Consider the following 23080-nt stretch of genomic DNA (forward strand, 5'->3'; position numbering starts at 1 on the left):
GTGACCCCTTGCTTTTGCGGGTTAACAGCCTTACATCCAACACACGGGACAGAACACACAGAAGTCACAGCTGACAGAGGTAACCTTTCGGGATTCTCCACGGTCTTATAGGAGACATGTCCTGGAGTTGTTCAAAGACACTGGTGTGCAGCAGGTAGGGAAACGAAGCCTAAACTAGTTTTTTAAGTCAATACCACGAAGACGAATGAATGAATCAGTCAGCTGGGATGGAACTTCCTTGGCACCAAGTAGGGGAGCAGCGGTAGCCGTCAAAGGTACAGAACCGCGGTCCTCTCGCTTGTCTCCGAGGGATGCCCGGAGCCCCGCGCTCACCCAGGTAACGCATCTAGATGGCCAGGGCTAGCCCAACAGCTTCTCCCTCCACCCTTCCCTGCTCTGGGGAGAGTGGAGGCGGGGCCTATTGTCAGGCCACGCCTTCCCGCCTGTGACTGATATAGATGACAACCAATAATCACCAGGAGAGAGGGCGCTGGAGCCCCGCCCCAAAGAGCGCCCGGCGGCCCTGCGGCGCCCCACTGGCAGACTCGGCAGCGGCGGCGGCCTGGGTGGACGGGGGTGCTGTGCGCAGGCGTGGAGTCCGGACCTCGCTGCAGCCCCGGTCGCCTCAGGGCGTCGCACCCACGAACTCTGCCTACCGTCCCGCCAGTGTGTCCGTCAGTGCCAGCCTCCGCCCCCCGCCCCGGCCCCGGCCCCCGCCGCCCCGATGGCTGAGCTGAGGCCTAGCGGTGCCCCCGGCCCCGCCGCGCCCCCGGCCCCAGCCTCGGCTCCGGCCCCCGGCCCCGCCGCGCCCCCGGCCTTCGCCTCACTCTTTCCCCCGGGGCTACACGCCATCTACGGCGAGTGCCGCCGCCTCTACCCCGAGCAGCCCAACCCACTGCAGGTCACCGCCATCGTGAAGTACTGGTGAGCCTGGGGGGCGGAGCAGAGGGTTAGCTGAGGGGGGCGGGGGCAGCGCGGCCCGGTGTGGAAGGGTTAACCCACGGGCGGGGGGAGGGGCCACTGAGGCGAAGCGGGGGGAGGGAGGGAAAGGGTTAAGTGAGAAGCCTTTGGGGAGTAACGGGGACAAAAGGGTTAACTGGGCTCGAGGACCAAAGGGTTAATGGGACTCTGAGGAGAGGGGGTGCCTGGGGCTGCAGGGCTGTGGAAGAAAAAAGGGGTCTGTGGAGCCGGGGGCGGGGCGTAGAGAACCCGTGGGCACTGGGGAGGAAAGCGAGAAGGGGCTTCGGTTTAGGAGGGAGCCGGGAGCCTGAGAGGATGGGGGGGAGGATGATTGGTGGACTACAAGACATTAATGTGGGAATGGAAAGGTCTCCTAGACCTAGACCTAGGCTGGAGGTGTGGGACTGGGAGCAAGAAGTGGGCGGCCTGGATTGGGGGGCTGCCTCGGCCGGGGGGAAGTTTGCCTGTTTGGGAGTTGTTGGAAGGAGTCCCTCTTAGGCATGGGGGAGGGGAAGGGAATAAGAGGAGGGGGAAAAAGAGAAGGACTATGGCTGGGTAGGAGTGGAGGTCGGAAAAGGGGAGAGCCTTTTTTCAGACACAAGCCAGATGATCTGAGACCTGTTGACCGTGGACAGGTTTTGCGTTTGAAGTTTTTGTCCGGTAAACTCCTTTCCTCTTTTGTTTTTAAATTTTGGGAGTTTTCTCCGAAAGTAATTTCTTTGAGTGTTTTTTCTTTTTCGCTTATGGGTAATGAACTAACCACAAGCCTCCATTTCCGTAGACCTAGTGGAAGAAAGCGGGTTGAGACTAGGTTCAAATATAGGGAATGAAGAATTTACATGAATTTAAAAGGACTTTAAAGGTTAGGAAAAAAGTTTGGGTTCCGTGGGGAAGATTTAAAAAGAATCCTGTATTGAGAGGGCTGGATTTACTATTTGACACTTAACTAGTTCTCTTTCCACTGATACTCATTTTAAGCTTTCTGGGACAAAATTTGTTCTTTTGCAAAGTGTGCTAAATGAACTCCAAAATCTCTTCTAACTCCAAATTCTTGGATATTTTTAAAAATGGTTTTTGATTGCCCTAAAGCACTGAGGCTGTTTGACCATAAGAGAATGAATGGTGAAGAATGTTTGAAGGAAGAATGTTATATGGCTCTTTAGGGACAAATATTAGGGGGTGGGAAGAAGTATATTTGCTTTATTAATAAAGGAAAAAAATTAAGGCTCTACAAAAAGAGAGAAGAGAATATCATAGAGGGAGGGGTTTATATATATATATATATACTTATATATATATATTTTAATTATAACTTTTTATTGACAGAACATATGCATGGGTAATTTTTTACAACATTGTCCATTGCACTCATTTCTGTTCCAGCTTTTCCACTCCCTTTCCTCCCTCTACTCCCTCCCTTAGATGGCAGGCAGTCTTATACATGTTAAACATGTTAAAGTATATCCTAGATACAATATATGTGTGCAGATCCGTACAGTTCTCTTGTTGCACAAGAAAAATTGGATTCAGAAGGTAAAAATAACCAGGGAAGAAAAACAAAAATGCAAGTAGTCCACATTCATTTCCCAGTGTTCTTTCTCTGAGTGTAGCTGATTCTGTCCATCATTAATCAATTGAAACTGAATTAGATCTTCTCTTTGTCGATGATATCCACTTCCATCAGAATACAACCTCATACAATATTGTTGTTGAAGTGTATAATGATCATAGAGGGAGATTTTAGTCAGGTAGAGGTTAAATTGCCCCTGAAATCTCTCCTTACTCTTATTTTTTGATTCTTGTGTAATGAAAAGTGATAACTTCCATTGAATTCTGGCAAGGAGACTATTGTTTCAGTTAGAAGATGTATTTCTACATTGGTATAAAGATTTGTTTCATAAGAATCGTTTTATAGCTTGTAACTGTCCCTTTAAGGCAATCAGTTCATGTCTTGGAGCCTTGGGACAGGAAGAAGGGAAAGATCCCTGGAAACTGACCCCTTGAGATAGCTGCTCTTTTTGTGGCTCTGGAATCAGTTGACTGGAAAAAGGGGAAGGTTGAGTAAGGGGAGTTCCATTTCTGAATCATTTAGCCCATGATTTTCCCTTTGGGAATTGAGTGCTTTTCCTCACCAAATGTCCTAGCATTTCTCTTTAAGTGCCACTGTGCAGGTCCAGTCAATGTTTAGTGGGACCTTCATGTTGGAACCAGTGGTATGCAGCCGGATAGACTCTAAAGTTGTCTAAGCAACAGATAATGAGACCTGGCCACTTGTTCTTTTGAAAAGGACTTTTTTCTCCTGGTTGCTGAGACACTGACATATGTGTTCAGAGTTCAGTGGAAGGAATCTTGAGAAGTGGTTCCTATATCTTGTGCTGTTTTCATTTCTTTAGGTTTTACAGGTTTTTCTTTTGTTGAAAAAAAAATCTTTGAATAATATTAACAGTAATTCATATTTCTATAGCTATTTCTGGCTTATACTCTTTGCAACAATTCTTTGAGAGTAGTTAGTGCACATACTCCATTTTACAGGTAAACAGATTGAGGGTGAGAGAGATTAGGTGATTTGCCTAAGGTCACCCAACTAGGAAATATAAGGTAAGATTTTAACATAGGCCAGTTGACTCCAACCTTTATACCTTATTCGTCTGACAAAAGATCTTTTTGAAGTTCCTCCAACAAGACACTTCACTTTCTGACACTGGACATTGTCACTTTTCCGTTTCTTGAAAACTCTCTTTCCTGATTTTGTATTCTGGGTTTCCTCAAGTTTCAGCTAAAATCTCATCTTCTGCCTCCAGGAATCCTCTTTAATTAATGGCTTTCCTTCTGAGACCATCTCCAATTTATGCTGTCTGTAACTTGTGCATATTTGTATGTTTTCTCTTCCAGTATGCTGAGTGGCACAGAAGCATTGACAGCTTTTTGCCTGCTCTTGTATCCTCAGCACTTAGCACAGTGCTTGGCATATAGTAGGCACTTAAAAAATACTTGTCCTGTGTTGATTTTCTTTTAAAAAGGTCCCTGATGTCCATATCAACTCTTTGGTAATTTAAGACTTTAAGCTTTGCTTTAATATATTAATGTGTGTTATGTTTGACTTGATTGAAGTGCTTCTAGGGAAATGTGAAACTTAGTACTTGAGGACTTTACCCAATGAGATTTTTTGTAGGGGAAGAGAATTTGGTTGATTCGTAGGAAGGGCAAATATTTCTCTTACTCAGTTGATCCAGATGTAGATAGAATGTACAGAAGGAAGTCTATAGAAAGGACTAGAACTGGTTTTGAGGATATTACTTTTTTTTTTTTTTAAACAAGTATTTGGAATTGGGATTGCTTAAGTACTTTGTAGAGAATACTTTGTTCAGTTTTGCGGACACATAATATTAAATGAGACACATTTTTAGTTTTGTTGTGCTGCCATCTGTGCATTGCCATTATTTTCTCCATTTCTGTTGAGGGCAGCCCTGTCCTTTTAGTCATCCTAGTCCAAAACTTCAACATCACATCTTCTTCCTCTTTACCCTCATGTCTGATTAGCTGCCAAATCTTTTTGAATCCAGTATTTCCCTTATACATCATTTTCCCATTCAATGACTGCCATCTTGGTTCAGGCTCCTTTCATCTTGAATTTGGCTATTTCAACAGCTTTCTAATTGGATTTCCTAGTTCCAGTCTTTACTGTTCCAATCCACATTTTACACAACTGCTACAATAATCTTCCTAAAGCACACCTCTGTATAACCTGTCACTTATATATTCAAGAAATGTTAATGGCTTCCTATTGATTCTAGGATAAAATAAGCTACTCAGTTTGGCATTTAAAACTTTTTTTACAATCTGGCTTTAGGGAACCTTTCCACGTTTATTTTATATTATTCCTATTCTGCATTCCTACCAAACTAACCCGATTGTCATTTCTCAAACTCTTGCACTTTCTTTTCTCTGTCTCTGATAGCCTGTCTGTCTTCACCTTGGCCTATTGAAATTCCTAAGTTCCTTTAAGGTTGAAGCTCATGTGCCCTATTCTTTGGAAAACCTTTTCTGCCTCCCCAAGAGTTCTTAAAATTCTCTGTCTTCAGATTTTTTCATATACTTTTTCTGTTTATACATCATATTCCTATGTATGTAAGCTTCTTGAGGACAGAAATTGTTTTGTATCTTTGTATCTCTGATGCCCAGCACATTATAGTAGGGGAGTTGCTTAATAAATAATATTGGATTGGATTATTATTATTATTATTATTGAAATTAGGCAGTTTTATTTTATTTTATTTTTTAATTTTAATAGCCTTTTATTTACAGGTTATATGTATGGGTAACTTTACAGCATTGACAATTGCCAAAACTCTTGTTCCAATTTTTCCCCTCCTTCCCTCAATCCCCTCCCCCAGATGACAGGATGACCAGTAGATGTTAAATATATTAAAATATAAATTAGATAAACAATAAGTATACATGACCAAACCGTTATTTTGCTGTACAAAAAGAATCAGATTCTGAAATATTGTTATATTGTTCATTAGCTTGTGAAGGAACTCAAAAATGCAGGTGTGCAAAAATAATGGGGATTGGGAATTCAACGTAATGGTTCTTAGTCATCGCCCAGAGTTCTTTCGCTGGGTGTAGCTGGTGTTTGGTTCATTACTGCTCCATTGGAACTGATTTGGTTCATCTCATTGCTGAAGATGGCCACGTCCATCAGATTTGATCATCATATAGTATTGTTGTTGAAGTATATAATGATCTCCTGGCCCTACTTGTTTCACTCAGCATCAGTTTGTGTAAGTCTCTCCAGGATTTCTGAAATCCTCCTGTTGGTCATTTCTTACCAAACAATAATATTCCATAACATGGATTGGATTATTAACCAGCTTATTTATGATTTTTCTTTAGTGTGTGGCTGAAATAGAGTGATTAAAAAATTGGTTGTACCCTGTTTTCTGACATAGAACTGATGTTTAAATGCAGACTATAAGAAGAACTCCCATAGGAAAAGATTCTTTAGAACTTTGAGGCTTTTTCTTTTTTTTTAATAATTGAGATCTGCATACAATTCACAGACCTTAGGATTGGATTCCATTTCAGCTGCTATTTTATTTTGTGATTGACTTGCAAATTCTCTTGTGATCCTGGCAGTGTTTGGTTGTGGCATGGAGTTGCTTTCTGGTTATTTTTTCCACAGTGTATGAGTGGCTCTTCTGCTAGAAATGCCCGCTAGTGATTTCCCTGGCTGAAGGCCAGGATGTCTGGTGAGCAGAGAAGGTAGTGAAACACAAATCCACAATAGAAGTCTGGGTATGATCCTGGGACCAACTGAATGCCTGGCAACTGACTTTGAGCAAGCAGTTGAGTGTTTCAAGCTTCTCTCTCCATAGCACATGGGAGATAATTTGGATCCTTGGGATAATATATTTAAGTGCAAAATATTATTTTCTACATGCTCATCTGCTTCCAATCAAATTTCTGCATAGCAGAATAGAACATAATATTCTTGGGGCCAAGGTTAGCTTTGGTTTGACTTTTGGTCATGTAGTTTGAATTTTAAGGAAAAGTTCAATCTCTATCCCTTGACATGGCACCTTTGGCATCTCTTGTAAGGAGTGAAGAAAAAACAGAATTACAGAAGCAGTTGAGCTGCTGAGAATTGGAGGGATGAAAAAACTTGATAGGTCTTCAGGTTTGGAAATTCATTCAAGCTGGAAGCTAGAGTAGGTAGAAAAGGTCAGTAACTGGACACATACTTGTTTTTTAAACACCAATTAATAGGGTTATTGTGAGGATAAAATAAAATATTTTCTAAAAATTTGTGTGTCTGTATACACACACATGTAAGTGTGTATATATATAAATGTATATGTGTATATATATAAATGTGCATATATGTGTATATATATAAATGTATATGTATGTGTGTGTGTGTGTGTGTGTGTATATAATACTTTGGTAATTTTAAAATTATTTATAAATATCAGCTGTTAATTGTTTCTTTCTTGACTCTGTGGGGATTTTTTCCAAGAGCTCTATTCCTATTTTTTCTTAATTTCATTGGTTTTAGAATTAGTGAAATAAATTTCAGAAGACAAAAGGGAGGGTGGAAAATGGAGGTTTGTTGCTACTTTTCTGTTTTCCTGTCCATCCCAATGAGAACAGAAGCTGTTTCTATTAGATTTGCTGTATGCCACAGAAACTTTCCTTGCATGTTCCTCACATACTTAGAAGTAAAGATTTCTACAGAGACTGTATGGTACACTCTTAGGATGTACATAACCCGATCAACCAGTTTTAAATGGCACTCCAGTATAGGTCTGCTCTGATCATTTGCAATATGCGTTTTTTATGAACAAGATTTTTTTAAATGAAATGATCTTTCCTTCAACTTATTCATGCACTGAATAATCATGTGCCTCAAAGAAGGACTAGCAAAAAGTATTTGAGAATCAAATGATGACTTTAGAAGGTAGTTTCAGTTAAGTTTGTGCTTTGTAAAGCACTTAATTACTAAGTCCTTGATTGAATTAAATCCTTAAAATGAGATGATGACCATAGTTCTTAAATAATTGCTTTTCTCTGTGCACCAGATTGGGGGAATTGTGTGGTGAATTTAATAGGCTTCACTGAGGCCTAAATTCGTTTAATGTTCCAGTTCTACCTTTGAGCAGGCAGTCACGTGGACAGTGTCTTCCAGGTGTAGGCACTTGCCATGTTGAGCCCAGCATAGTCTTTGCTGTAGTTTGCTGTGCCTCATTGAATTATCTCAAGTTTGGCTTTTGTCCTTTGCAATGATAAAAGACCAGCTTTGGTCTGTAGGGTGCAGGCTAGTGTCTGTGCAGACTGCAGGCTTTCAGCTTGTTTAGAATAAAGCATAATTAACATAGGGCACAATATGGTCTTTCAGGAATTACCCTCCTAAAGAGGAGAAAGAGTGTAGTTCACACCCTTAGTTCAGGAACAAAAAGAGTTTGGAATATTGCCTCCCAGAGTTCCTATTAGTCTTTCAGCAGTGATTGATTGGATTCCATCTAAAGTATGCATGCATTTCATTGAAACTTCTTGCCATGTTTACAGGCATAATGAAAAATAAGTAATTCATGCCAGCATTGCTTATCATCTGTAATTTGAGACATCAGGAAGCAAGGCATCCAAGTTGCATTTCTAAAGGGCACTCTCTCAGTTGATACGAGATAAAGATTTTGGTAGTTAAAGATTATAGTAGTGTTCTGTTCATTATTTCTTGCTTTCTTCTCTCAGGCCAGACCAGAAAGATGAAAATGACATCAGTCACTGAATCAACAAGCATTATATTATCTGCTAGATGTTATGAACACAAAACCAAAATCAAGCTGCTCATATTCTAATTGGGGGAAGGGGCAACATGCCAATATATAAGTGTCTATGCCAAGTAGAAATAAGTTACATAGCAGTAGCTGCTTTGGAGACCCAGTATGGTTTCTTGCAGAAGACAAGCTTTTAAACTAAGGAAACCAAAATTCCAAAGGGTAGAAGTTGGAAAGATAGTAAAATAGCCAGTGGAAAGGCACTGAGATGGGAGATGGAATGTCACATATGAGGAGCAACAAAAAGGGCAGTATGCTTGGCCTTAGAATGGGTAGAGATGAATAATATATAATAATATGACTAGAAAGGTAGAATATTACCAGATTGGGAGGTATTTTTAATTTCTTAAATCCTGAGGATAATAGAAGACACTAGGAGTTGAGATGTTGTAGGGACATCAGAATTATATCACTTTGATGGATTGGATTGGAGAGGGAGTTGAAGGTAGTATTCTAGGTAACTATAGTAATAGTGCCTGTGTGAGTGGACAGAAGATGATTTGTAGGAGAGAAGTCAGAGATAGAAATGACAAGATTTAATAACATACTGGATATTTTTTTGTGAATGAGAAGTTGAGAATGATTAGACTAGTTAACTGGAAGGAGAAGCGGTGCCTTGAACAGAAATAGGGTAGTTCAGAGGAATAGCTAAGTTTTTTCAGTAGAGATAATGAGTTGTGTTTTGAAAATGTTGAATGTGAGATTAGTACAAAACATTTTGAAATGCCCAGTAGACAGGTGGAAATCCAGGTAGTAGCTATTAAAGAATCATCTGATAATAATTAAACTATGGGTATTGATGAGATTAAGAGGTAAGGGAATGTAAGTGAAAAAGAGTGCCCTGAGCAGAGCCTTGGAGTAGAGTTACAATTGAAGATGTGACATGGATAATGATCCAGCAAAGGATTCCAAGAAGGAATGGTCCGCTAGAGAAGGGAACATCGCCACAAAAACTTGAGAGGAAGGTGTATTTGGGAAGAGGATGTTCAGTAATCTCAGATGCTGTGGAGAGGTCAAGAAGGATAAGAATTAAGAAAAGACCCATACTTTATAGTTGAGATGATTGATAATTTTAGAGAGATTAGTTTTTATTAAGGGGTGAAGTCAGAAGGTAGACTTCAAAGAGTGAAGAAAAGAGAGAGGAAAGAGATCAGTCTTAAGGAGTTTTGCTAAGAAAGAGAACTAATAGGACATTAGATAGACTAAATTACAGAAGGTTTAGAAAAGAGTAAGAGGAAGTGGAGGTAACTAGTGTAGACTGCTTTTTAAAAAAATTTGAGAAAGGTACAGAGAAATATAGGATGATAGTTTAGTGGGTATAGTAAGATCTCTTGATAACTTTTTAAGAATGGAGGAGATTGGTTATATTTGTAAGCAGCAGGAAAAGAATTCTAGATAAAGAAAATTAGTACCTTAAGAGGGAATGATACTGGGGGAAATGTTCTGGAGAAGGGATGGGATCAAGAGAATATGTGAAAACATTGACTTTGGTGGGGAGAAGAGATTATGATAAATGAAGAAATTAGTAGGGGATGATATAAAGAAATTGTGAGATAAGATGAGAAGAGGGAACTCATTTAGTCATTTTTCAGTCATGTCTACCTGTTTCTGACCCTGTTGAGATTTTCTTGGTAAAGAAAATAAAATGGTTAGCTATTTTCTTTCACAGCTTTTTTTTTTTTTTTTTTTTTTTAAACAGATGAGGCAAACCCTGTTAAGTGACTTGCCCAGGGTCACACAGCTAATAGGTGTCTCAGATCAGATTGGAATTTAGGGAGTGTTCCTGACTTCAGATCCACTTAGCTGGCTGCTCAAAAAGGAACCTTATCTGGCCTCAATTTTCTTGGTAAATTGTGAGATAACTGAGGATAGGGGAAGAAATTAATCTGGAAGATGAGAAAAGTGAAAAGAAAGTTTGGAATAGCTATTATCGTGAATAAAATAGTCAATTATGGAAGAATAAAAGGATTATGTTACTGCAGTGAGGGCCTAGTTGAAATCAGATGACAAAAATTTGTAGTAGAACCCATTGGCTTGATTGTGTATCTTCCTCTCTTTAGTAGCATACAAGGAAAAGCAAAGGAAATGGATGAAGGGAAGATTGATGAGAAGTTTGGCTTTTCTATCTGCAAAGTGTGTCCTTTGCTTTGTTTAGTTGTCCAGTTTTCACTGACTTTTTTCTCTGTCTTTGCAGGTTGGGTGGACCGGATCCCTTGGACTATGTTAGCATGTACAGGAACTTGGGAAGTCCAGGTGCAAATGTCCCGGAACATTGGCACTATGTTAGCTTTGGACTGAGCGATTTATATGGCGACAACAGAGTCCACGAGTGAGTATGTGCCCACCTACCCATTAACTTATTTCTTAATCTTTGGCTTAAACTTATGTTCTGTTTTCTGAGGCTTGCCTTGGCTGAATCATCACTGATGTTGTCTTGTCTTGTAGTATTTATGAATCTCACCTGGAATTGGGCTACTTGCATTTTTTCTATGGACCTTTTATGTTTGTGTTTTGATGCCAGGGATCTCATAAGTATTTTTTCCCCTTAATCTAGGAACTCTGGAATTTGGCTTTAATATTACTGGTTGTTTTCATTTTGGGATCTCTTTCAGATGATCAGTATGGATTCTTTCAGTTTCTATTTCGCCTTCTTGTTCTAAAATATTTGGTCAGTTTTCCTTAATTTTCTGAAATGTGACATCTGGGCTCTTATTTTTAAAAAGTTTATCATGGCTTTTAGATAGTCCAGTAATTCTTAAATTATCTCTCCTTGATCTATTTTCCAGGTCATTTGTTTTTCCAGTGAGATATTTCACATTTACTTTTTTTTTTCATTCTTTTGACTTTATTCTTTTAGAGTCATTAACTTCTATTTGTCCAAGTGTAATTTTTAAGGAATTATTTTCTTCAATGAGGTTTTGTACCTCTTTTATCATTTGGCCAATTCTGATTTTTTTAAAGAAGTTATTTTCTTCAGTATTTCTTGTGCCTCTTTTACCAAACTAGTCTCTCTTCATAATATTCTTGTATTCTGATTTATTTTCCTAGTTTTCCTTCTATCACTCTTATTTGACTCATAGATTATTTTTTGCTCTTTTAAAAAAAAATCTCTTTCTTCAGTTCTTCTAGGAATTCTTGTTGGGCTTATGTCCCAGAGTTTTATGAGTGTTAGTCAATCAACAAGCAAGTCAGTCAGCAGGCATTTATTAAATACTTACTATGTTCAGGTTCTATGCTAAGCTCTGGTGATACAAAGAAGCAACTGAAATTGCTTGAGGGAATGTGCAAAAAAAACTGTACAGACAAGAAATATGGTGTGTAAATGGAAGATAATCTCAGAGGGGAGGCATTAAGCAGTGGGGAGGAGAATTGTGAGATCAGAATCCTGGTATGGAATAGGATCAGAAAAGGTCTCTTACAGAAGGTGGAGTTTGATCTGAATCTTGAAACAAGCTAAGGAGTACAAGAAATGAAGAGGGAGAATATTCCAACTATGATTGAGAACCATAGAGGCTAGAGAACAGAGTATTATGTGCAAGGAACAGCAGCTAGGAGGCCAGTGTCACTAGAAGGCTAGCAGTGTTACTAGAGTAAATGAAAGAGGGAGTTGGTCAAGTGTTAAGAAGACTGTGAAAAGGTAGAAAGGGGCCAAGTTTGTGAAGGCCTTTAAATATCAAACATTTTTGTACTTGATTTAGGAAGCACTAGATCATTGAAGTTTATTGAACAAAGCAACGCTTTTTCAATTGTGGGATGCAAGCTCATGTAGGATCTCTTAACTCTATGTGGGGGTCATGAAATTATGACTTATTAGTAAATATTTGATTTGTTATTTGTTATATTCCTATATATCCAGGATTATGTAAAAATTTCTTGGGTAAAAAGGGCACTTGGAAGAAGTTTTGGAGTAGAGGATAATGTGGTCAAATTCTACTATTTAGTAAAAATCACTTTGGTAACTGAGTAGAAGTTAGATATGAAAAAAAAGAGATATAAGGCAGGAAGATAATCAGCAGGCTGTCAGTATTACTGTAATAACAGTAATTCAGGCATTAAATAATAATGACCTGTATCAAGTTGATGGTTGTGTGAATGGATGAAAAGAATGATGTTTGAAAAGTGGAAATGACAAGATTTGAAAACAAATTGGATATGTGGAGAGAGTTCAAGTAAGAGGTTGAGAATGATACTGATGTTGTGAGCCTGGGTGACTGAGCATGGTGATATTTTTCATTTTAGGGAAATTCAGAATAGAGGAGAGTTTGGGATATCCAGGTCGAGATGTGCAAAAGACAGTTGATGATTTTAGACTGGAGGTTAGGGATATATAAATAGATCTGAGAATCATCTGCATAGAAATGATATTTGAATCTATGGGGACTGATTAGTTTTCTAAGTGAAAATAGTATAGAGGAAGAAGAGAAGAGATCCTAGGACAATGCTTGGGGGTTATATTAGGCAAGACCCTATATAAACATTCAGGGAAGGACACTGAGAAAAAAAAAAACTAAGAGAGAGCATTATTATTATTATTTATTGTTGTTGAGGCAATTGGGGTTAAGTGAGTTACCCAGACTCACACAGCAAGTAAGTTTTAAATGTCTGAAGGCAGATTGGAACTAGAGTCCTTCCGACTTATGAGCTAGTGCTCTATCCACTGCGCCACCTAACTGCCTCGACAGAGCAGTATTGTAAAAAGCCAGAGAGCATTGTTTAGAGAAAAAGAGTCTGTATAAAAAGCTACAGAGAGATCAAGAAGAATGAGTATTGAATAAAGACTATTAGATTTGGCAATTAAGATATCATTGGTAACTTTAGAAAGAACATTTTAAGTTTAATGACATATAGAATGTTTACAAAAGAGAGAGGAAAGGAAATAGAAGCATCTTAAGCAGATGGTCTTTTCACGAATTTTGTTTAGCCATGAAAGGGAAGAGAGGTATGGAACAAAAGCTAGTTGGGTTCAGTTTGATCAAGTGAGGTGGTGGTGTTTTTTTTTTTTTTAATAGATGAGGAAAGATATGAGCGTATTTATAGGCATCAGAAGTGAGAGAGTAACTGAAACTTTTTATTGAGAAAATGTGGATGATAGTGGGAATACAAGGTCAAAAAATGAAAAAGTTGCCTGCTTTTAAGGAGCTTACATTCTATCAAGAGAGACAACATATGCTTCTATTTATATATGTACATATATGTACAATATACATATACATATATATACATATATATGTACACAGAGAGAATTAGTAGAAAAATGTATGCAAAATAAATATAAAATAAATACAAGATAAGAGTATAGTCAATTGCTGGCATCAAGCAAGGGATTATGTAGTAGTTCTTGAATTACCTTTTAATAGGAAGACAATGATTCTGTGAAGCCTAAGGGAAGAGAGGGAACACACTTCAGGCATTATGGAAAGCCTATGCAAAGATCTAGAGAACAGAAATTTTTAGGCTGAGACCTAGCGCACAGGAAATATAGAAAGGAGAGAGGTTGGATCAATTGTGAACAGCTTTAAACACCAAATCAGAATTGTTTATTTTTCATCTTGAAAGCATTGAATCAGTGGAGGTTATTGAGCAGGAGAAAGCTGTTGTCAGATATGCACTTAAATAAAATTAATTTGGCTGTTTTGTGGAGGATGAAATGGAGTTGGGAAAAAGATTTTGAGACAAGAGACAAATTAGGAGTTAGAAGTTTCACTATAGCTCCTCCAATTTAGTCTGAATCTTCTATAACTAGTTCTGAATTTTTAATTGGGTTGTTTAAGCTTTCCTCTCCTGGGTTTCCTCCAGTTGAGATCTTATGTGACCATATGTTTGAGAGCGATAGTCTGTAAAGATAATCCCTAGGCTCTTATTCCATTGTGGTGCAATCAGAATGGGAACTAATCTTCTCTGAATTTGGACCCTGTGTTATAATATTAATAATAGAATCAAAATTGCTAACAGATGTAGAAAATGAAATGAATATGTTGGACTTTAATTTATATTTTTTAATAAGAACCTGCAAAGGTTGTTCAGCACAGCTAGCCTTGGGCCTTCCTGCTGACAGATTTATTTCCAGTTAAAAGAACACCATTTCCTGTGTGACTTAGAAATTTTGACATTTTGGCTTGCCTATCACATCTTCAATTAGGGCCCCAGAGTTCCCTGATTAACGTGAGAGAACTCATTTTAGAAGAAGCAATCTTGAGTGACCAAAAGAAGACTGACCCCATCTGAATCTGTGCTGCGACTTGCAAAGCCTCTGAAGCTTTCAAGCATTATATCATGATATTAATAGAACCTGTAAAGGCTGTCTTCATATATTTACTAAATTCTTTATTATAGAAATAAATGATAGATTTATAAATGGTATCCTACAAGACTTCCCTTTGGTCCTGAGGGCTTTTTAGAGGAAGAAGTATTTTCTTCCCTGATTTTTAAGCTTTTTGTATAGGGTGGCTCATTTGTATAGTTCCCACTTAAGACTTGATTCCGGAGGTAACTTTGCACACACACAAAGCTATGACTCAGAGATGGTATATTCTGGAATTCAGACTTGAAAACTAGGAAATTTCAAATTGAAAATATTACTTCTCTGATTCTGACAAGATCCTTCAAGAAAAGGGAGAAGGTGCACAGATATTCTCTAGTGAAATCTAATTTGTCAGCAGGTTGGTAGAGACATGGCATTCAAATCATGGAATTTTAGGGCAGGAAAGAATTTCAGAAATCATGTAATACAGAAAACTGTCATTTGACAGTAAAGAAAATTAAACCCAAGATACTCCAGGTGTCTCCAATCTCTAATTCCAGTATTTTTTTGTTTGAACCCTTTTATGTCAACTAGCAAAACATTTATAAAACTGTTACTGTGTGTCTCCCCTTAGGAACAAGGAATGTTTTCTTGCTCCATATATCAACTGTAGGCAGATGAATAGCAGCCCAGAGGATGTGTAGAGTCTTTCGTTTTTCCTCTCTTTTCCTCACATATTCCCCAAAGCAACTTCTCTGAGATAGACCTAGAAGTGATTTCACAGCTACCATTCACTGGAGGAAATGCTGCAAGAGAGCACTTGTTTGATCAGGTAGTTTTATGAGGCTAATTCTAAAATAGTAGATGGGGCAGGTTCCAGCTGGGAAAAGCCAATAGGAAGACACTGATGATTTGCCAGGAGCCCTAAGGCCATCTTTAACTAACTTCAACTAGGAGAAACATTGTTAACCATCCTTCCCCTTGAGTTGTGAATATGTGGGAACCTGCCATGCTCAAGAGAGATCTGAGTGGAATCTGCTAAGTGCTTGCTGGGACCTGTAGTACTCTGGGTTTTTCCCTCTATGATGGAGTAGTTGTGATTGAGTTGATGGGCTTCAGAGGAATAAATGGGTCAGGGAAAAACTTTATGATGTCATCATAGGTAGAAGCTTCTTGGGGTTCCAGTTCATCAGAGACTTTAGATTAGGAGTTCTTAATCTTTTTATTATGTCATGGCCCTCTTTGACAGTCTGGTGAAGCCTATGGACCCTTCTTAGAATATATATATATTTTTTTTAATTAAAAAAATTAATAATTTAAATTTTTTTTTTACTTTTTTCTTGTTTTATTTTTATTTATTTAATGTTTTCCCCAGTTACATTCAAAACAAAAAAAAAATTACATTTTTTTCTAAAATTTTAGAGTTCTAGGTTCTCTCTCTTATCCTCACCCAAAATGAAGATGCAGAATATTTCCACAAAAGTTAAGTTGTGAAAAAAACAAATAGATCTTTCACCATAATGAAAAGGAAAACCTTCAAGAAACATTAAGTTAAAGGGGAAGGAAGAATAGGAAGAGAAAATGCTTCGGTCTGTATTCAGATACAATCAGTTCCTTCTTTGGATATGGATAGTAATTTTTGATAGGATTTTTGGGTAGTCATGGATGATTGTACTACTGAGAACAGCAAAGTCATTCACTGCTGGTTATCTCAGAACATTGCTATTACTTTATATACATTACATTTTATTTTGCTTGAGTTCATGAAGGACTTTCCAGGTTTTTTTTTTTTCCTTCAGAGTGCATCTGCTTATCATTTCCCACAGAACAATAATATTCCATCATAAACATACACCACAATATGTGATGACCGCGTATTTAAAATCAGCCAGAGTCAGGAATTCAGGTTAAGGGAAAAATCTTCAATCTTTATTGAAGAGGTGAAGAAGGATTGCAATAGCAATATGGGCAAGAAGGATTGCAATAGTAATATGGGTAGCTGCGATAGGAAGCCAGCTAGCAGAGGGGGATCAGAGGTGAAAGGCGGTCGCCATCGCAATGTGAGCAGCTGTGTCAAGACACCAGCCAGCAGTCTCTCTTTCCTCTTCCCTTTCCACTCCCCTGCCTCCACCCACCAAAATCGTTATTTTCTATACAACACATCAGGACTTGCACAAAAAGTGGGCGGAGGCCATTCTTTCTCCAAGCTTATATATTAATAGATTATGGTCCAATTACTATTTAGCCTCACGTGCTTGGGACCTCAGTGCATCAACTCGAGCCTCAGCCCATTACAACAATATATTGAGCCATTCCCCAATTTCTAATTCTTGTGCCCTGAGAAGAGAATTGCTGTGTATATTTTTTGTACATATAGATCATTTTTCCTTTTATTTTTAAAATTATACCTTTTTATTGATAGAACATATGCATGGGTAATTTTTCAACATTGTCCCTTGCACTCACTTCTGTTCCAATTTTTCCCTTCCCTCCCTCCACCCCCTCCTCTACATGGCAGGCAGTCTCATACATGTTAAACATGTTAAAATATACCCTAGATACAATATATGTGTACAGATATGTACAGTTCTCTTGTTGCACAAGAAAAATTGGATTTAGAAGGTAAAAATAACCTGGGAAGAAAAACAAAAATGCAAGTAGTCCACATTCATTTCCCAGTGTTCCTTCTCTGGGTATAGCTGATTCTGTCCATCATTGATCAATTGGAACTGAATTGGATCTTCTCTTTGCCAAAGATATCCACTTCCATCAGAATACATCCTCATACGGTATTATTGAATTGTATAATGATCTCCTGGTTCTGCTCATTTCACTTAGGATCAGTTCGTGTAAGTCTCTCCAGGCTTCTCTGAAATCATCCTGTTGGTAATTTCTTACAGAACAATAATATTCCGTAACATTCATATATCACAATTTACCCAACCATTCTCCAGTTGATGGGCATCCATTCAATTTCCATTTTCTAGCCACTACAAAAAGGGCTGCCACAAACATTCTGGCATATACATGTCCCTTTTCCTTCTTTAAGATCTCTTTGGGATATAAGCCCAGTAGGAGCACTGCTGGATCAAAGGGTATACACAGTTTGATAACTTTTTGGTCATAATTCCAGATTGCTCTCCAGAATGGTTGGATCTGTTCACAACTCCACCAACAATGCATCAGTGTCCCAGTTTTCCCGCCTCCCCTCCAACATTCATCATTGTCTTTTCCTGTCATCTTAGCCAATGTGAGAGATGCGTAGTGGTATCTCAGAGTTGTCTTAATTTGCATTTCCCTGATCAATAGTGATTTGGAACACCCTTTCACATGAGTAGAAATAGTTTCAATTTCATCATCTGAAAATTGTTCATATCCTTTTACCATTTATCAATTGGAGAATGGCTTGATTTCTTATAAATTAGAGTCTATTCTCTTTATATTTTGGAAATGAGGCCTTTATTAGAACCTTTAATTGTAAAAATGTTTTCCCACTTTATTGCTTCCTTTCTAGTCTTGTCTGCATTAGTTTTGTTTGTACAAAAGCTTTTTAATTTGATATAATCAAAATTTTCTATTTTGTGATCAATAATGATCTCTAGTTCCTCTTTGGTCACAAATTCCTTCCTCCTCCACAAGTCTGAGAGGTAAACTATCCTATGTTCCTCTAATTTATTTATAATCTTGTTCTTTATGTCTAAATCATGAACCCATTTTGATCTTATCTTGGTATACGGTGTTAAGTGTGGATCCTCGCCTAGTTTCTGCCATACTAATTTCCAGTTTTCCCAGCAGTTTTTGTCAAATAATGAATTCTTATCCCAAAAGTTGGGATCTTTGGGTTTGTCAAACACTAGATTGCTATAGTTATTGACTGTTTTGTCCTGTGAACCTAACCTATTCCACTGATCAACTAGTCTATTTCTTAGCCAATACCAAATGGTTTGGGGTGACCGCTGCTTTATAATATAGTTTTAGATCAGGTACAGCTAGGCCACCTTCATTTGATTTTTTTTTTCATTAGTTCTCTTGAAATTCTTGACCTTTTGTTCTTCCATGTGAATTTTGTTGTTATTTTTTCTAGGTCATTAAAATAGTTTCTTGGAAGTCTGATTGGTATAGCACTAAATAAATAGATTAGTTTAGATAGTATTGTCATCTTTATTATATTCACTTGGCCTATCCAAGAGCACTTAATATTTTTCCAATTGTTTAAATCTGACTCTATTTGTGTGGAAAGTGTTTTGTAGTTTTGCTCATATAATTCCTGACTTTCCTTTGACAGATAAATTCCCAAATATTTTATGCTATCAACAGTCATTTTAAATGGAATTTCTCTTTGTATCTCTTGTTGTTGGATTTTGTTGGTGATGTGTAAAAATGCTGAGGACTTATGTGGATTTATTTTGTATCCTGCAACTTTGTTAAAATGATGGGTTATTTCTGATAGCTTTTTAGAAGAATCTCTGGGTACTCTAAGTATACCATCATATCATCTGCAAAGAGTAATAATTTGGTTTCCTTATTACCTACTCTAATTCCTTTAATCTCTTTCTCAACTCTTATTGCCAAAGCTAGTGTTTCTAATACAATATTGAATAGTAATGGTGATAGTAGGTAACCTTGTTTCGTGCCTGATCTTTTTGGGAATGGTTCCAGTTTACATATGATGCTTACTGATGGTTTTAAATAGATGCTCCTGATTAGTTTGAGGAAAAGTCCATTTACTCCTATACTCTCAAGTATTTCTATTAGGAATGGATGTTGGTGCAACCTATTTAACATATATAGGACTGCTTGCCATCTTGGGGGGGGTGGTGGAGGAAGGGAGGGGAAAAAACGAAACATAAGCGAGTGCAAGGGATAATGTTGTAAAAAAATTACCCTGGCATGGATTCTGTCAATACAAAGTTATTATTAAATAAAATAAAATTTAAAAAAAAAAAAAGAAAGAAATCCACAAATTAAAAAAAAAAAAAAGACAATAAAGTTATATAACAGGTTTTTTTTACTTGGGGAAAAAAAAAGGAATGGATGTTGGATTTTATTAAATGCTTTTTCTGCATCTATTGAGATGATCATATGGTTTTTGTTAATTTGATTATTGATATTGTCAATTATGCTAATAGTTTTCCTAATATTGAACCAGCCCTGCATTCCTGGTATAAATCCTACTTGGTCATGGCATATTATTCTGGGGATGATTTTCTGTAATCTTTTTGCTAATATTTTATTTAAGATTTTTGCATCAATATTCATTACGGAGATTGGTCTATGATTTTCTTTCTCTGTTTTCAGCCTACCTGGTTTAGGTATTAGGACCATGTCTATATCATAAAAGGAATTTGGAATCCTTATTTTTTCAAATAGCTTATAATAGAATTGGAGTTATTTGTTCTTTAAATGTTTCGTAGAATTCACATGTAATTCTATCTGGTCTTGGGTATTTTTTCTTAAGGAGTTGATTAATAGCTTATTCTATTTCTTTTTCTAAAATGGGACTGTTTACTCAATTTACTTCTTCCTCTGTTAATCTGGGCAAGCTATATTTTTGAAGGCATTCTTCCATTTCATTTAAGTTATTGAATTTATTGGCATAAAAGTTAGGCAAATTAACTTCTAATTATTGCTCTAATTCCTCTTCATTCGTGGTAGTTCTCCCTTTTCATTTTTAAGACTAACAATTTTGATTTTCCTCTTTCCTTTTTTTAATCAAATTTACTAAGGGTTTATCTATTTTGTTGGTTTTTTTTTCATAAAACCAACTCTTAGATTTATTTATTAATTCAATAGTTTTTTTTCCAATTCACTAATTCTGTTTTTCAGGAATTTAATTTCTTTATTCAGTCTATCTTTAAATGAGTGGAATGGCTTATCCAAATCCTCTTGCCAAGCTTCCCTTTCCTTTCCCCATTTTTCTTCTAGCTCTCTTGTAAGAGTTTTTTAATTTCTTCTATGAGAGCCTTATGTGATGGGGATCAAATCATACCCCCTTTGGAGAGTCATCTGGACACAATCTGTTTTTGGTCTCCTCGGGGTTTGAAGTCTGCTCTCTATCCTTATTGAAGCTATCAATAGGAGCATGCTTTTACTTATTTTGACAAAAAAGAATCAAAGAAAACAAACAAACAAACAAAAGCAAATGTGGTCTGCTTTTTGGGCTGTGTGGTATTACAAATTTCCTGCACAGACTAAAGGAAGTAGCAGTGAGGCAGCAGTGGAACAGCAATGGCTGTGCTGCCTGCACAACAGCTACTCTCTGAGACTCTGAGAGTGTGCTGAGTTACTCTGGGTGCTGGGTGGGTGTGGTCAGGTCCTGAGAGACCCCAGTGTTTCTGGATTGAAGTCTTTATCCCCTGTGTTTGTAGCTTCTCTGCTGATCTACTGGCTTGCTGCCAGGGCAAAGAAGCTTACACTGTGAAGCATTCTCCCCGCAAGTTTTCCCAGGGCTGCGACTACACCCTGCCCCCCTCCAGTCTGCTCGTTGTGAGCTGCCTTCTTGCTGCCTGCCTGCAGTCTGCGCCTGGTCAAACCATCCTCGCCTAAGAGCAAAAATAGACCTTTTCTGGCGAATTTCAAGGATATCTTCTGTTGGTAATATATTTGTGGGTTTTTTCAGTCAAGCACTAATTCCAAGGCTGGATCATGAAAAAAGTAGTCTGAGGGCAAGGAAGAACTTAGATAGATGTGTGTGTCCTCTCTGCCATCTTGGCTGGAAGTCTCTCTCTTTTTTTAAAAAATCTGTTTTGGCATTCATGCCAAGTAGTGATGTTGTTAGGACATACATGAATTTGAGTACAGATCTTTTGATCATTCATCAATTGGGCATGGTTTTATTTTTTATAAATTTGACTCAGTTCCTTTGGAAAATGAAGCCCTATCAGAAAAACTTCCTTCAAACTCTTCCTACAACTACCATTAATAGCTTTTAATTTTCAAAATATATGCAAAGATAGTTTACAACATTCATCCTTGCAAAACCTTGTGTAAAAGTTTATTTTCTCCCTACCCTAGACAGCAAGTAATGTTAAACATGTACAATTCTTCTATACATATTTCTACAGTAAAAATCAGATCAAAAAGGAAAATATGAGAAAGAAAACAAAAAGCAAGCAAAGGATAATAAAAAAGGTGAAAATACTTTGTTGTGATCCACACTCAGTCCCCACAGTTCTCTCTCTGGGAACAGATGGCTCTCTCCATCACAAGACCATTGGAACTGTCCTGAATCACCTCAGAATATTATTTTTAAATGCGTAAAATAAAACAAAAGTTTTACAAAGGAAACCAGTTATATTATGTCATTCTTGACTCTTTATTCTTTCTCATCTCCTATATTTCTCCTATATTATCTGGTGCTTTGTATCTTTCATTTATACTTTCTTGTTTCCTCTGATATTGCCATACCCCTGGTTCAAAGTTTCATCACTTCAGATTTGGAATTTTGACTTCTGGTTGGTCTCCCAATCTCAAGTATCTCCCTACATTACAACCAATCCTCTATGTAGCTCTCAAATTTATTGTACTAAAATAAAATGCAGGTCTGATCATGATCTTTCTTTCATTCATAAAATTTCAGTGGCTCCTCATTAACTCGAGTATCAGATATCAAATCCTTTATTAGTCAAAGCCCTTTATAATCTGACTGCTTCCTCCTTGTCCAGTCTTCTCATACCTTAACTTCCCCCTGCTTTTCACCCTGATACTCTGTTGTCCAATTTACATAGCCTTCTTGCCATTCATTAAAAAGGACACTATCTCAGGATACCACATTTTTAACTGGCTGTCTACATGTCATCAATTCTTTTTTTCTTCATCTCAGTCTCTTACCCTCACTGGCATTCATGCTCTAAACTAAAATTCACCTACAAGAGACCTTTCCCTGATTGATCCCTCTTTAGTTTTTTTTGTCAATTATTAATTTTATTTTTTCCCCTAGCAGCAGTAGTATTTTATTTTTTTCCAAATACATGCAAAGATAGTTTTCAACACTCACCTTTGCAAAACGGTGTGTTCCAAATTTGTCTTCCTCTTTTCTTTCCTTCTGCCTCCCTGAGATAGCAAGCAATTTGATATGGGTTAACCACATGCAATTTTTTTTTTTTAGATTGATAAAAGAAGTTTATTATGGGGATTGGAAGTAAGGTTAGAAATCCTGACAGAGAGGCATAAAGTCTGGTTAGGAAATAGATGAGGATAAAGAAAAGATGGCACTGGAAAGAATATTCCAGTAGACAGAGGCTCCTTGGCATAGCATGGCATAGTCCATCATGGCATAATATGTCATGTTTGGAACCTCTTCTCCCATATGCAATTTTTAAAAACATTTCCATATTTGTCATGCTGTTCAAGAACAATCAGAGCAAAAGAGAAAAAAAATGAGGAAAAAAACTAAGCAAACAACAAAAAAAGTGAAAATACTATGCTTTGATCTACTTTCAATCTCTGTAGTTCTCTCTCTGGATGTTTATGGCATTTTCCACCAGAAGTCTGTTGAAATTGCCCTGAATTACCTGATTGTTGAAGAGTCCATTACAGTTGA

The 23080-nt window shown here is 37.6% G+C and overlaps 1 protein-coding gene across 2 annotated transcripts in view; it reads left to right on the forward strand.

Annotated features, from left to right (window-relative positions):
* Positions 1 to 516: 516 nt before the first annotated feature.
* Positions 517 to 23080, forward strand: part of SUFU (SUFU negative regulator of hedgehog signaling) — a 158277-nt gene continuing 135713 nt past the window's right edge. For both annotated transcript variants that reach the window (XM_051981314.1, XM_051981315.1), the window contains exons 1-2: positions 517 to 924; positions 10492 to 10626. In XM_051981314.1, the coding sequence (XP_051837274.1) occupies positions 725 to 924; positions 10492 to 10626 (335 nt within the window). In that variant the 5' untranslated portion in view covers positions 517 to 724. The remainder of the gene's footprint in view (positions 925 to 10491; positions 10627 to 23080) is intronic.

Source organism: Antechinus flavipes, chromosome 2, assembly GCF_016432865.1.
Source record: "Antechinus flavipes isolate AdamAnt ecotype Samford, QLD, Australia chromosome 2, AdamAnt_v2, whole genome shotgun sequence".
NCBI lineage: Eukaryota > Metazoa > Chordata > Mammalia > Dasyuromorphia > Dasyuridae > Antechinus > Antechinus flavipes.